This window comes from Protopterus annectens, chromosome 9.part0 (genome assembly GCF_019279795.1).
Source record: "Protopterus annectens isolate FY-2018-M chromosome 9.part0, PAN1.0, whole genome shotgun sequence".
Taxonomy (NCBI): domain Eukaryota; kingdom Metazoa; phylum Chordata; order Ceratodontiformes; family Protopteridae; genus Protopterus; species Protopterus annectens.
The window spans coordinates 733,933,946-733,949,976 of NC_056743.1; the positions used below are offsets into that span (position 1 = coordinate 733,933,946).

The 16,031-nt window shown below is 43.1% G+C and overlaps 1 protein-coding gene across 2 annotated transcripts in view; it reads left to right on the forward strand.

The window, feature by feature from the left end:
- LOC122811489 (sodium/potassium-transporting ATPase subunit alpha-1) overlaps window positions 1-16,031 on the forward strand; it is a 990,310-nt gene that overhangs the window by 94,594 nt on the left and 879,685 nt on the right. For both annotated transcript variants that reach the window (XM_044083359.1, XM_044083358.1), the window contains exons 13-14: window positions 2,853-3,028; window positions 5,704-5,840. In XM_044083359.1, the coding sequence (XP_043939294.1) occupies window positions 2,853-3,028; window positions 5,704-5,840 (313 nt within the window). The remainder of the gene's footprint in view (window positions 1-2,852; window positions 3,029-5,703; window positions 5,841-16,031) is intronic.

Genomic DNA, 16,031 nt, shown 5'->3' on the forward strand with positions numbered 1-16,031 from the left:
TGATGTTTAGTTACAACAGTGATGCATTGCAACAACCCTATGTACAGGTCTGAACTTATGGTGCCCTAGACACGGCCTACTGTTTCGGCCCCCGCACCCTTCAGTCCTCCTCTCTTTTTTCCCCATCTTTGGCTGCCCATACCATACATATTACTTTTTTCTTCCTTTTCTCGCATTTTGCCTTTCTCCTCTTCTTTTTCAAGAAGCCATTTTTCTTTGTATTCTGAAGTGCATTTTAAAGGGGTTGCAGTTGCTTTGGGAAGTATTTTGGGGCATTTCCCCAACCTTTTAATCCAGTGGTGGCATGTGTAAGAAAATAATTTCAGTTTTATTTTTTTCTTTCAAGGTTCATAGGTTGGTACTAGGCTATCAGCCCTAGGGCCTATACAAGCCTAGCCTTAACAATTCCCTGGCTATTTCTTCCCATACTATTTTCTTCCCTGGACCCCTGTCTAGCAGGGCGACTGACGTGATCCCTGGGGTGGGGTGAATTTCCTTTCCCCCATCCAATCGTCAAGGTTACTTTTGAAGAGGGCCAAAGAGGCACTCTGCTTGACATGTATGGGCAGTCTATTCCATAGTCTGGGGAGTCTCTGGGTCAGGAACCTATCCCTCCAGCATGTTTTGTTTATTGTGATGATAAGGTTGAAATGTGTGGCTCTGAGGGATTGGGATTTCTAAGTGTAGCATGTCCAACAGCTGTGGGTTTGACATGGCCTTGTATGCTAAGCAGAGATCGCCTCTGAGTAGACGATATGCGATAGAGTATAGCTGGTGTTTAAGGTGGTCAGCATAGGGCATCTGCTTTAGGCCTGTAGTGAGGTATTTCTGCGGCCTTTCCAGTTGTTGCAGATGTCTTGAGAGGTACATACCAAACTGGGCGTTGTATTCTATAATGGGTCTAATGAGGGATGAGTACAGTGGGACAATTACCTCCTCTTTTCTGGATGAAAAGCCCTTAGTGATGTGTACCACACAGAAGGATTTCCTGACTGTTGTGGCAATGTGGTTATCGAAGGTGAGACCACTGTCCACCTGTGTCCTTAAGTCTCTTATCACACTTTCGGTGTTTAGTGTACTGCCACCAATATGGTAATTCACGGGTACATGTTTTTCCCAAAGGGGATAACTATACATTTCTTGGCATTGAGCTTGAGCCCATGGCTCTGGCACCAAGCATTTTTCTGTAAGGCCCTTTTATAGAGTATCCATATCATTTGGGGATTCAGTAATGGCTCCCAGTTTGCAGTCATCTGCGAACTTTGTTAGTCAGAGTCCCTTAGTGTTGGCCTATACTTCATAGAAGTAGATGCCAAACAAGAGCGGTCCCAGGACTGAACCCTGAGGTACTCCACTTGTAACTTGTCTAAGCTGGTTTTGGAGTCTGCTACATAATCAGTAAGCCAGTTAGCAACCCATTGGGTGACGTAGGGATTAATGCCCATCTTAGAAAGTTTATCTATGATTCCAGAGTGTGGGATGGTGTCAAAGGCCTTGGCAAGGTCTAGATAGGCTGTGTGGACCACCTTACCCTTGTCCATGGCTCTGGAGACTGATTCAAAGAAGTCAGTCGGGTTCAGGAGACGGGATCGGCCCTTCACAAACCCAAACTGGGTGAGGTCCAGTGTTTGAAGGTTGCCAAAGTTCCATGATAATTCGCTCAATGGCCTTGCAGATGAGGCTCGTCAGACTGATGGGACAGTATTTTCCAGGATCCAAGGTGGATCCCCCCCTTGTGGAGTGGGACAACTGTAGCTCTGCGCCACTCAGTGGGCATGAAACCTGAGGTGAGGCTATGATTAAACATGACACTTAGGAGGTGCCAGTTCATATTGTAGTTCATGTAGTACCCGGCCCGGGATGTCATCTGGTCCCATGGATGCTGTATTTTTCGCTTTGGAGAGTGGTTTTTTTACCTGTGTGCCCGTTATTACCGGAATTTGGCAGTCTTCCGGTATTGAGATGGGCCATTTAGTAGGTGAGAGGGAGGTGAATCGATCTGCCAGGATATTGGCAATATCCTTGGGATCAGTATATTTAATGCCATTCTGTTTTAGCTCAAAGCAGATCTGAGCATTGTCATTTAGATTCTTGACATAGTTATAGAATGCCTTGTGGTTGTCTTTGGAATCTTTGGCAATTTTATTTTCGTAACTAGCTTTGGAGGATTTTGAGGGATCTCTGTTTCTTACTGAGGCTGGTAAGGGAGTTTTTTGCATCCTGGGAAGTTGTGCCCAAGGCTTAATGCTCAAAGTTTACAACATATTTGATCTGAAGTTGTTGTTTTCATTTGATCTTCAACCTGCGGGACACTGATCTGACCTGGCTGTATTATACTCCAGCATCGGTGCCGAAATCCAAGCTCTTCCCCTACCCATAATGCACCACTATCCCTCCTACCATCCGATCTCGTTTGCTGCTCTTTTCAAAACAGCACTGGTTGCTGTTTGTCTAAGCTCCTCCAATTTTAGAGTTGCTTCGTAAGTCTCACTCATCTCTGTCTACCTACCCTTTTTCCACTACCTTCCTGTCTGTGTGTTGGTCCTTTTTCAGTAAAGTAAAAAAAAACTTCTTGCTAATCTTCTGTCCTTTTTCTCTCCCTGTCTCTTTCCTTTTTGGGAGTGTGTCTGTGTGATTTTTCCTTATTTAAGAATTCTGGAATAGTTTTCTAACTATTGCTTATAATGGAGGAAGTGTTCATCCATATCCCAAATATGTGAAATATTTGAACACTTAATTTGGATTCATTCATTTGTCTAATTCAAAATGCCCAGCTGTTGTCAGTGTCTGTTTGTACTATTGAAATGAAAGTTATTACATAATATAGACCTCCTTGTTTGGTTACTTTCTAGGTTTCTGCCACTATGCACTGCCTGATGATGAGTTTCCGGAGTCATTCAAATTTGACACGGATGAAGTTAATTTCCCTACAGATAAACTTTGTTTCGTTGGCCTTGTGTCTATGATTGATCCACCTCGTGCCGCTGTACCAGATGCTGTTGGCAAATGCCGAAGTGCTGGTATTAAGGTAAGCAGTCTGTTTGTTTTTTGTTTAATGCTGTAGTCAACTTTTTACCATCATGCATTAAGTAGTCTGGCTTTCTGAAAATGAAGTAGCCCACTGACGGCCACCCAGTTTGTCATAGGTTAAAAAATGTGTATGCCCTTTTTCACCACAACAGTAGCACGCGCACACAGCAGTCTTATCATTCAAACAAAAACATGGTCTTGCAGTTGAACAGCAGCATCATTAATTTTATCCGAGTAAGTAGGCAAATGCAGAGTTTTCTGTTTTATAGCAAAGATAATGTAAGGCAAAGTTGTCCAAAACTTTTTGAAAAACTGGTTACCGAAGCTTACAGAAAGGTACTTTTTAGCTGTCTGGGTAGTGTGACAGCGGTGAGGTCTACGGTGGGAGTGACCGATTAGTTTAAGGTGGAGGTGGGATTACATCAAGGATCAGCTCTGAGCCCTTTCTTATTTGCAATGGTGATGGACAGGTTGACCGAGATCAGACCGGAGTCTCCGTGGACTATGACGTTTGCAGATGACATTGTGATCAATAGTGAGAGTAGGGAACAGGTGGAGGATACCCTGGAGAGGTGGAGATATGCTCTAGAGAGAAGAGGAATGAAGGTCAGCAGGACTAAGACAGAATATATGTGTGTGTGAATGAGAGGGAGGATAGAGGAATGGTGAGGATGCAGGGAGTAGAGGTGGCGAAGGTGAATGAGTTTAAGTACTTGGAATCAACAGTTCAGAGTAATGGTGAGTGTGGAAGAGAGGTGAAGAAGAGTACAGGCAGGATGGAGTGGGTGGAGAAGTGTTAGGAGTGATTTGTGACAGACTAGTACCAGTAAGAGTGAAGGGGAAGGTGTACAAGAGGGTAGTGAGACCAGCTATGTTATACGGGTTGGAGACAGTGGCATTGACAAAAGGCAGGAGTCGGAGCTTGACGTGGCAGAGTTGAAGATGTTAAGATTTGCACTGGGTGTGACGAGGATGGACAGGATTAGGAATAAGTATATTAGAGGGTCAGCCCAGGTTGGAAGGTTTGGAGACAAAGCCAGAGAGGCAGGATTATTGGTTTGGACGTGTGCTGAGGAGGGATGCAGAGTATATTGGGAAAAAGATGCTAAGGATGAACAGGAAAAGAGGAAGGCCCTAAGATGAGGTTTATGGCTGTGGTGAGGGAGGACATGCAGGTGGTTGGTGTGACAGAGCAAGTTGCAGAGGACAGGAGGAAATGGAAACAGTTGATCTGCTGTGGCAACCCCTAATGGGAGCAGCCGAAAGAAGAAGCTGTCAGCATCAGCCTTTTCACTACTAATTTGCTTGATTCTTTTTAGAGGCATCTGTGGTACAGCACTTTAATATTTGAATGTTGAGTTGTAAAAGTAACTTGCTGTTTTCAGCTGTCACTGCAGATCAGTGTCCAAGTGTGATAAATCTGATCCCCCTCTGATTACAGAGTGTTGCTTAGGCTGAGCTGGCTTGAAAGGGTAATTTTTTAATACTGCAGTTAGATTGTGTGTCCTTATCTCACAGACACACACACACACACACACACACACACACACACACACACACACACCCCTCATGGACTTGCCTCAACCAAACACTTTATGAAATGCAAAACTGCTGTAGCAAACACCACAGGGAGGAGTGCACATTAGCATTTTTTTCCATGCTATATTTTCTGCAAGTCAAATACTGACAGAAAATCAGTAGAGTACCTAAGATTTCCTTCTGTGTAGCATCCTTTGGGTTTGACAAAGGATAGATGCTTGGTAATTTGTGTTGGTAAATGTGAGTGGAATTTTGGTTCAGTTGCATCTGAAAACTAAGCCTGAAACCTGTTTGCTCAGACTCAGAACTGTGCTTTCAGGCCACACATTCTGTGGTGTGATGCTGTAATCTGTGACTGATGAACCACATTAAACAAATAGTGTCTCTTAAGCGTTGGCATTTTAATGAGTCTGCAGTTAGTATCAATGCCCTAAACGAATTACTCTGCCTCTACTAATCTTCATAACATGGTGGAAAATGAGGTTTCACAAAAAAAGCCAAATGGAAACCAGTTCATTAGTACAAAATGAATGAAAGAATTACTAAATGATGCTTTTTCTGTATGTAGCACTCTTTGGGTTGGATTACGGGGAAGGAAAATCTCTTTGAAAAAGAAACTCTCCTTTAACCATATACCAGTTGTTGCAAAACAGTCAGCGAAATTTAATATAAATATATATTTTTTATACGTACTTTCCCTTTTTCAGGATCACATGGAATCTACTGCTTCTCCTGATCAGCAGTTGTAAGGCAGGGAAATCATCACATGATTCACATTAACTCACTCACTGACTCAAGGAAGATTTTAGACTGTTTGTCCATAGGCATGTTTATGGTGGGCTACAATTTAGAAAGTTACTGCTTCGGTTACTGTCATGTCTGATGTGGGAGGAAGCCAAAATTTGTAGTGAAAGGACACAGACATGGAGGATGGGCAGCCTCTGCACAAAAGGAATGTGTGTCAGGAGCTGAACTAGAGGACCAAGCACTGAGGCAGCAGTGCTTACCTTTGCATCACAATGCCAGGCTCTGACCATGCAGTGCAATTATGCTACTTTAGGTGCAGTTTGTTTTTGGGAAACCTCATTAACCATTAATTAACCATAGTTGCCTAATTGTATTTCCCTTTTTTAGGTTATAATGGTTACTGGTGATCATCCTATCACAGCCAAGGCAATTGCAAAGGGAGTTGGAATTATTTCAGAAGGTAACGAAACTGTGGAAGATATTGCTGCTCGCTTGAACATTCCTGTCAATCAGGTGAACCCCAGGTAGGAAACTTTTACCATACCTCAAGTAGAATGTTTGTTTTCAAGACTTTTGTATCCAAAGAAATTCTCGCTTTCAGTATATCTTTGAAAGTAATTTCCTGCATATAATTTTGAGAGAGGTTACTTTAATTTGTACAAGTGACTTGTTAGGAAGCTGTTCTGTATTCCTCCCTTATGGGGAAAATCACCTGTCAGGTGAAAGTATGAATGGTATTTTTACTACAAACATTTGTTTGTTGGCTTCTCTGCCAAGAAGGCATGCAAGCGTGTGTGTGCTGACTGTGTGTGTGTATGTGTGCGCTCACTGTGTGTTTGGGTGTGCATGCTCAGAGTGTGTGTGTGTGTGTGTGTGTGTGTGTGTGTGTGTGTGTGTGTGTGTGTGTGTGTGTGTGTGTGTGTGTGTGTGTGTGTGTATGTATGTTTAGTGTGCATGTGGAATCCAAAGTAATATGTACAACCATATGAAAGCTCAAACTCTAAAACTTACATGAGGAATGCACAGCAAGGCCATCAGAAAGGCAGAAGTGCTGCACTGGTACAGGGTGGAGTTAAGTGGCTGCTGTACACTGTTCAGGAGATAAGCAGACAGATCAAGCCATCACCCACAGAAAGGGCCTACAATGCACAGTGGCTAAGCTTTCTGCCATTTATACTAGAAAAAGGCCAAAGTAATGTTTTTCAGATGCTCAGGTTTCTAAAGAATGAAGGCCTAAACAGGAGGTCCACTACCAAAAAGTGGAGTAAAAGAAACGTAGTTCCAAAGACGTGCATCTGCAACATTTCTCCCCGGGCCTGTGCTGAAAATAGGTTCTGTCCTAGTTGGACTTTTCTGGGCAACAAATAGATAAGGAAGTAAAAACATAACTGCCAAAAGTAATACTCCTGTCAAAAAAAACAAGTCTGGGTGACTGGAGTCTGAAGACTTCTTAATCCTGGATCTGAAGAAGTCGGCAAAATGGAGGCACTCTACCAGCCTGTAGTTCCAATGTCTTACAGCTGAGGCCTCTGGAAATGCACCCCAAAGGCCATTCTCTAACACTGCTTACCACACTAAAGTACCTGGAATGTATGGCAGCAGACCCAAGATTTAATTCCCAGAGCATTATGTGATTAAGAGGAGGGGGATTTTCCATTGGTTTGTCAAGGAGTATGATCATGCAGTTGTGAAGACTGAGCCCAAGGCCATCCTCACTCAGGCTTCCAAATCCCCTTGCAAATGGATGCTGCACAGGGAATTTTTTTAGACCTGACCAAGTTGGGGGGTGGGGGGTTGTCCCAAATATATACCTCATTGCTTCTCCAAGAAAGAGGTAGTTGCATTCTGCTCCAGAGTGACTCAAAAACAAGCTTGGAGAATGTATACTTTCTCCTTAAACTGTTTTTCTGTGCTTTCTCTACTTCCTTACTTGCTAGGATAACAGAAATGATGGCGACTGCTCCTTCTGGCCAAGGTAGCAGTGGGTTCCCTTACCTTCAACATGTCATCTTCCTGATGCAGTGCAAGGGGGGTGCCTCATTTGTCTTACCATGTCAAGACAGTCTGGCAACTCAGCCTTGCTTTCCTTTTAGTGCATTTATTTCAGAAACATGCTAGATATCATGAGGGTGGCTAGCATGCCAAGCACTAGGAAATCCTACCTAACTAAATGGAGAAGATTCTCCTTGTCCTAAAGAAGTAACACAAATACTAAACAGAATATAGCCACAGGCATATCCAAGAGTTGTTTCTCACTGGATTAGCTTTTATACCTCAGTGAAGATGTATCTGTCAGCTGTCTCTTTCTGCCTGACTTTAGACCCCCACCCACCCACTGTTCAAGCAGTTAAGGGCATTATTCATCTCAACTGGGTCCCCCCCTTCCAGGTGGATCCATTCATCTCAACTGGGTCCCCCCCTTCCAGGTGGATCCAACCCAAGACCTAAAGTTTCTTGATGGAAAAGCTGACCTTGTTGCTTTCTGAGCCAGCTGTTTCTGTGGTCTTGTTATAGAAACATTATTGTTAATAGCCTCATCAGCCAGGAGAGTCACAGAACTCCAGGCCTTGATAGACAACAACCCCTTCCCCGTTCTCCAAAAAGATGTGGTTACTTTACACACTACTTCCTCCTTTTTGCCCAATATTTATTGTAGTAGTAGCACAAACCAAGTTATTCAGTTACTAGTTTTCTTCTGTATACTTCAGAACAAAGTGGAAAAGAATCCTACATTCTTTGGATGTTTTCAGGCAAATGATCTCTCTAGATCTCATTTCTTATTCTAATGATAAAGAGTTGCTTGTGCCCAAACAGACCACCTCTAAGTGACTAGCCCAGTCATTGCAGGGAAAAGTTGAGTTGCATTTTGCAACAACAGCAACTACTGTGGCCTTCTAGAAGGGGGTTAGTGCACAAAAAAAATTTTGGAAGATTTGATCTTGTATCCAGAGTAAGGTGTTTTCCTGTGCCAACATGCTGCCCTCTAGTTCTCCTGTTCACTAGCCCAGACACCCTAACAGCATTTGGGGAACCATTTCTGGTAACATTCTCTAAGATTCACTGCAATACTGGTCCACACAAAGAACATAGTATGACTGTGTAGTCAACTTACCATAATTGTAAATATTTGAGTTGAGTGTGAATACTGTTGACCCTGATTCCCTCCCACCATCCCACTATTACTGAGGGCAGTAGGAGTTGGGGGAGGAACAAGTGTACCCAGCCTATCTTATCCTTTCTTCCTCTTCCCTGTTCCCTTTCCATGTTTGGGTATCTGAAGATGAGCTCTGTTCAGGTCACAGACCAAGACCCACTGGGTATGGCCTTTCTAGTGCTGCAAGACTGTTTATTAAAACACTGTTTTAAGAGGGGATCAGAAAGCCAGGCATAAGCCAAAGCCAGGCATAAGCCAGATTTATACCAAGAACACAATGATGTCCACGGTGAGGTGATGGCAGGCAAGGTGAGGTGATGGCAGGCAAGATGCAGGGAAAGGAGACTGTATTCTGAAGTCTGGATGCTGGACCTCAGCCTTGGGCCTAGTTCTCCAAAGTTGTGACTGCAATGATAACCACACTCTAAATTCCACAGTTATGGTAAATTGACTGTATAGTTGTGTTTTCTGTAGACATCTTAGTTTGCACTTTTAATTGTAGCCACTTGTGTACCACTGATGCTAAAGCACCTGCCATTGTATTGTAGCAATGTCGGGTCTTTGAGGTTTTTCTTACCTTTCTTCCTATAGAGGTAATCCCTTCTGCAGCTTCTTTTCATTGGCTTTCTTGTATTATTCTTATTCAAACTCCTATCGCCTGGTTAGACCTCTGATAGGGGAGGTATCATGGTAGGCAGTGTACCAGAAGATGTCCTTCCAGATCACTGTTGCAGTATCCTTTACAAAAGGAATCCCCTGCCAAGGGTAGCCTGACATCCGGCCAGTATAATAAAGCCTTTGGGTTGTAATTGTAAGCCATACATCACATTTATCCTCCCCATGCACAGAGTATGGCATAAAGGTGACTTAAAGGTGATGTGTGGACATCCCATCCTCAGAACTTGACATCCCATCCTCAGAACTTGTTTGCCACCAGTCCGAATGCTTGTTCATCTGCTGGTTACCAAGCCGCTTTAGTAAGTGCCCCGTTGGGGGTTTTGTTATTGCTTTTTTGATTTGCGTTGGTTTTATGTCATCAGTAGGGGGAAGTGCCAATGTGGGAAACAGATTCCTCTTAAGAATGGTCACAAGCAGTGTTTATTTTGCTTTGGTGTTTCCCATGACCATACGCCTTGTGTGTTTGTCAGGCTTTTGTTCCAAAGTCATTGCATAGTCTGCTCACTTCCTTGCTATCTGTTTAAAAAAACAACGTATTAAGAGTTTGGCTAAAAACGCTATGGAAGGATCTTCCCAGCCCGTGGGGCAGCCATCTGCGAAGACCGTTTGGTTGGATTCTTTGCTGTGCCACCTCTGCTGGATGTTTATCGAGGCTAGTGAAAGCCCAGAGGACCATCTAGTTTCTCTGTTGGCTTCGTCTGCCTCAACCACTTCAGAGACTGGCATGGATCTGGCTTCACACGCATCCATAGAGGCCTTGCAGACATCTACTGTGGATATTCAGGGGAACCATGGCCGATTACCAATGGGCCCACCAGTGTTCGTCGGAGAGATGCTGACTACACTAATTGAATGCTGTCAAGGGTCAGAGCCTCCTAAGATCTTTGACTGATGTATCTCCTTAAAGAAGCAAAAAAAACAAGCATACATCTGCTCCTAAAGATCCACTGAGTGAATGGCAAAACTGTTTTATTGGCCTTATGGCTCTGAAGCCTCCTCAGGGCTTCTGTTCCTGCTCCTCCTTGGTCTTCTACCCCTCATAAGAGGCCTAGGGAGCAAGATTCCACTGAAGAATACCTGACTTATTCTTGTCAGATTTCTTTTCACTTAGGTTATGGTTCAGAGGAAGTGGAGTCTTGTTAGCCCTGAATCTCCTTTGTCACCTGAATGATGGACATTTTTAAATGGGATTGTGCTCCGGTGTCTGATGCTCAGAAGAGGGTACTATGAGCTTCAGTAAATTGTCTCCTAGGCCCTCTGCTGTCCTTCCTGTTCTTGCTGCCTTGCTTGGATGCCTTTTCCACTGATTCCCAGTCCCCTGCTCCCAAAAACCTGATTTATATGGTGCTTGATTGCAAGTTTCTTTAAGTGCTGATCCTTCTGTGGTGTTTGTTGCTTCCGACAAGCCTTCTAAACTGTTGCATTCTACAAAGTTGCTTCCCTCTGACAAGGAGCACTATGGAGAGGTTTGGTAAGAGAGTGTATACTTCTGCCCTGGCTTTTAGAGCTGTGAACTGTCAGAACCATATGACCAGATGTATTTTGGCTATTCTCTCACAGGTATGTCAGGATCTTCCTGATTCTGAGGGAGAGACTTGTGCTCTTTGTTAGGGATATCCTCTCAAGCTGCTTTTGATTCCATTTAATGCAGCTATGATGGAGCTGATGACTCTTCTAGGGCTTTTGCCTTTAATTCTGTATTGAGGAGGTATTCCTTGCTTCTTCAACTTTTGCCTGATATCAAGGCTAAGTTAATGGATGTGCCTCTAGATAATAAACATCTGTTTGGTGCTGCTGCTGAGTTTAAGTCCTTCCTGGAAAAAGGGTAAAGCTTTACAGGCTCAAACATATTTTTGTTTCACCTGTTCATAGTTTCATAGTTTAGTACTAGGCTATCTGCCCTGGGGCATTTGTAAGCCTAGCCATAGTGATGTGGCTTTCGCCACCCCATAAAATGGTACAAAATGTACAGAATAGATTTAGAATACTGTGCCTCTGTCTAGTAGTGACACAGTGAAGGTCCCCTTATATAATAGAATTAGTTTACTGTGCCCCTGTCTAGCAGTGACACAGATGTGACCCCTGGGGTAAACTTACGATCTCCAATCCACTCATCAAGATTTCTCTTGAAGAGTCAGTGAGGGGTTCTGCCTAACATGAACTGGGATCTTGTTCCAGAGCATGGGAAGCCTCTGGGTTATGAATCTATCCCTCCAACATGTCCTATTCATACTTGTGCCTAGGTTTAAGTCTTTAGCTCTCGTGGTTCTGATGGATTTGGATTTTTTGAGGTGGAGCATGTCCATCAGTTCCTGATTAGACATGGCCTTGTACGTCAGGCAGAGATCACCTCTGAGCCAGGTGGTATGCTACTGAATAGAGCTGGAGTTTCTTTAGTCTGGCAGAATAAGACATATGTTGGAGACCCTTGATCCTCTTGGTGAGGAACTTTTGTGGTCTCTCCAACTGTTGCAAATGCCGTGTGAGGTACATACCAAATGGGGCATTGTACTCCATCATGGGTCTGATGAGGGAGGAGTATAGGGGTACAATGACATCCTTGGATCTGGATGTGAATCCCTTCATGATAAGGTGTGCAAGGTAGAATGTTTTTCTAACCACTTTGGCAATGTGGGTGTCAAATGAGAGGTCGCTGTCGACTTGGGTCCCTAGGTCTCTGATTACTTTTTCCGTACTCAGTGGGTTGCTGTCTGTGATACTTTGTGGGTATTTTGTTTTTCCCAAAGGGGATGACTATACATTTTTTGGCATTTAGTTTAAGGCCATGACTCCGGCACCAGTTGTCCGTTTCTGTGAGGCCTTTTTGTAGGATGTATGTGTCCGCTGGTGTATTGACTATGGCGCTTCGTTTGCAGTCATCTGCGAACTTGGTCAGCCACAACCCTCCCATGTTTGCTTTAACATCTGAGAAATAAATGCCAAACAAGAGGGGTCCCAGGACAGATCCCTGTGGGACACCACTTGTGACTGGCTTTGAGTCTGACATTGCTCCAGCGATTTTAACTTTATGGGTTCTGTCCTTTAGCCAGTTTGCAACCCATCTAGTGACATAAGGGTTTACATTTAAGCTGTATAGCTTATCTGTGATGCCTAAGTGGGGGATTGTGTCAAAGGCCTTAGCCAAGTCCAGGTAGGCTGTATGGACTGCTTTGCCCTCATCAATGGCTCTAGTGACCGTTTTGAAAAAGTCAACCAGGTTCAAAAGGCAGGATCTTCCCTTTACAAAGCCGAACTGGGTGGGGTCAAGTGTCTGTAGGTCCCCAATATCTCTGTTTATGAGTTCCATAATGATTCTTTCCATAGCTTTGCAGACCAGGCTGGTTAAGCTTATGGGGCGGTAGTTCCCAGGAATTACCCTAATAAGCATCCTTTTGTTTGTAGACACTCACCCCCCCCCCCACAAAGGCAAAAAGAGAGGTAGAAGGGCTCTTCCTGGTAATGCTACCCAAACTCCTTCAGCTCAAAAACCTACTTTTCCAGGTAAACCAGTCCTGCTCTTCTGCCTTTGCCTCTGCCCCTTTCTGTTTGGTTAAAGCATCACCCAGGATTCCTGGGTTCTTTCCAGAAGTTGCCAGGGGTATTGCATGGTTTGGAAACCCCCCCCCCCCTTTTTTTTCTTCTCTGCATTCCTCAGGAAAGTGTAGTTGTATAAAATCGTACCATAATGGTGGCTGTCTTTGCTTTTACCCCTGCAGTATTCATAACTTATGGGATTCCTTCCATGAAGCCAGTCGTCCAGCCAGTCTGCCAAAGCCTACTGCTGCTTTAAGTTGTACTGAACATCACCTAAACACTCCTCGCGTAGCGTAGGGCATAAAGATGAAACTGAGGTGTACCATCCTCTGAACTGATTGCCCCAGTAGGAACAGCAGTCCAAGGAAACCCAAAGAGAACCTGCACACCCAGAAAGGAAAGAGTATAGGATGGAGGGAGGGTGTGAGTATTAGAGCAGTGAAGGCAAGGACATCTACTGTTAGTACAGTTGTGGAAAATTTTACATAGTACAGTTGTGGAAAATTTTACAATATGTCCTTTCATTCACTGCTGTAGTATTCATAACGTATGGGAGAGTGCCAAAGCTCTGAGGAAGCACAGTAGAGCCCTCTAAGAAACCATGAAGAATGGCATTAGCAAAACCAGCTCTAGCTCTGGAGATACTTTTACCAAATACTACAAGTTGGTTGATATGCACAGAAGCTCAGGTAACTGCTTCAAGAATAGAATTCATGTCTGAGCCCTTGAAAAAAGCACCAGAAGAAGCTACAGCTCTATTAGAATGAGCCTTTACAGAAGGATTATTTTATTTAAAAAAAAAAAAAAAAAAGTAATTCTGGTAGGTCCCATCGTGGCTGTGTAATTTTTTACTGTTTCTTGATCTTGGTTTTACACATTTTGCACCTGAAGTGTAACAAAAAGAAATGGTCTTTGAATTCCAAGTAGAAATAGTTTGCTTGGAAACAGCTAATCCTAAAGACCCTGGATGAAAGGAAGCAAAAAACTATCAGAATTTCTGATAGCTGAGCTATCTGTGCACCTCCTAAGGTATGCAGCACCCTCACTGTCAGATTGCAGAGAGGGAAAAATGTAGGCAAATTAATAGACTAAGGCATAAAAGGATTAGTATGCAAGGACACCCTGTCCTCATGGAATACCAAAAAAAGGCAGACAGGCCATAAGGGCTTGCGACACCCATCTGACCAAAGTAAGAGCTAACAAAAGAACCATCTTCCAAGAATAATGTTGCAAAGAAGCCGAAACGGTAGGCTGAAAAGGAGCCCAAGTTAATTTCTCCAGAAAGAAATTAAGATCCCAAAGAGGAGGAACAGGCTTCCTGGGAGGTCTAATATTAAGGACTCCTTTAAGAAACTGCTTGGCCTCAAAACGGAGGAGTTAAAGGCAGACTTGGAGCAGAAAGAGCTGATAATAGAAGAGTAGGCCAAACCAGCATTGAGCATCTCACACAAATAAGAGAACCAAAGGAACAGCCGCAGTAAGTGGGTGCGGGTTGCAAGAGAGACACCAAATAGAAAATCTCTACCATTTAGATAAGTAGGATAGTAGTAGGTTTCCTGGCCTCCTGCAGGACCTGCACCACATCCTCAGAAAAAAGGTGTCTGATTTGTGGACAGGTAAGGATAGATGAGAGATCCCTTGTCTTGTGAGTAGATCCACCCTGTGAGGTACCTTGTGGTGATTGCCCTTGGCTAGCTGAAAAAGTAGAGGGAACCAGTGCCATTGTGCCCAAAAGGGAGTTTCCAACAAGAATTTGTGAGCATCCTGTTTTGCTAAGGACTCTCTGAATGAGAGGAAGGTGAGGAAATGCATAAAGAAACATCCCCTTCCAAGAAAGTGAGAGGGAGTCCACATTCCACACCAGAGAACCTGGGATTCTGGCACAAAACAAAGGAAGTTCTCTGTTCACCAGTGGGGTACTCCTCAAGTAGATCTGTTTGCCTCCCCTCCTCCGAACAATGTCCAGAAACACATCCCTGTGAAGCATCCATTCGTGACATTGAGTGAAGGACCTGCTTAGTGTCTGCCACAATGCTCTGATCTGAAGGAATATAAACTGCCCGAAGAGTCACTTGATACTTCAATAAATTATATACTTTCAAGAACCCACCCATTCTAGCAAAAGTGAGCAGTTAAAGGGCAGTTTGTGAGGGCAGTAAGAATGGTGTCAATATTAGTTATTTTAAGAAGAATGTAAGATATTGAACTTTAAAGCAAGGTTACCCATACGCATTTGTATTTGAGATCATGTTAGAAGTTATAAATAAGAGAAAGTGGTAATTTTGAATCCAACTTTAAAGGATGGAATGGTTTTAGGTTGGCAGTGGAAGTTGATAGTAAAGAAACAAGTGATGTAAGTACTGAAGCTGATACTGAGCTGTGTTGAATCTGTAAATCGGAGCAAGTATGCATAGTCCCAAATGTGGTAAAGGAGCAACGGCAAATATATCAGGCATGTCATACAGAAAAATTGGCAAATATTACAGTATGAAAGTGAAATGAGAGACCTAATAGTTGCTGGACTTGTAATTGTGCATCACAGGGGTAGAAATTTGAAGGACTTATTTGAAAGAGTGGTTAAGTATAAGGGGGAAGGGTTTTATGAAGAAATATGGGTGCTGCCCATAATTGTCCCTATGTTGCAGAGACTGCGGAGACAGTAATGGTTTTAAATTTAAACCACTGGAAAAGTTTTACTGTTACTCTGAGAGGGTGGTATATTGCACCCAAATGTGCAGGTTTTTATATTGGTAAAACAGAGGAAATTAAAATCGTATCTATGAACATCTTAGAGCAGTCAGAAAAAGTGATGGTACCAAAGCCCTTGCTAAACACTGTATGGATTTTCATGGGCATTTTAAGTTTTTTGCTCTGGACTCTAAAGGTTGGTGAAGGAGGCGGCACATGGTCTTCACATCTAGAGAGGAAAGAATTGACCTGGCAGCTATGTTTAAGGGCCAGTATTTGGCCAGGTCACAATGAATGTATTTCTATCAACAGTATTCTTAGGTTGAAGGCACTGGAAAGATGACCTGATTTTAAAATGCATGGAAACGTGAAATGAAACTAAATGTTGCTTTGAATAAGGTTTTAAAGTAAACACCTGTTTTACATATATGCTACCTGTTTATTTTTTGAGATGTGTTAGAATGAATTTTATGATTTTTAAAGGTTTTAGAAATATTCATAGATATTTAATAATCATAACTATGCATGTAAAGATTTGTTCTCACTGGCTGGAATCATGGGGGGGGGTGCTTTTTGTATGAAGTCATCACTAATTGAAGGTATTTAAACATGAACTGCTTTCTTTTAAACTGTGTGAAGAAGTTTCTTATGGTAGAAACGA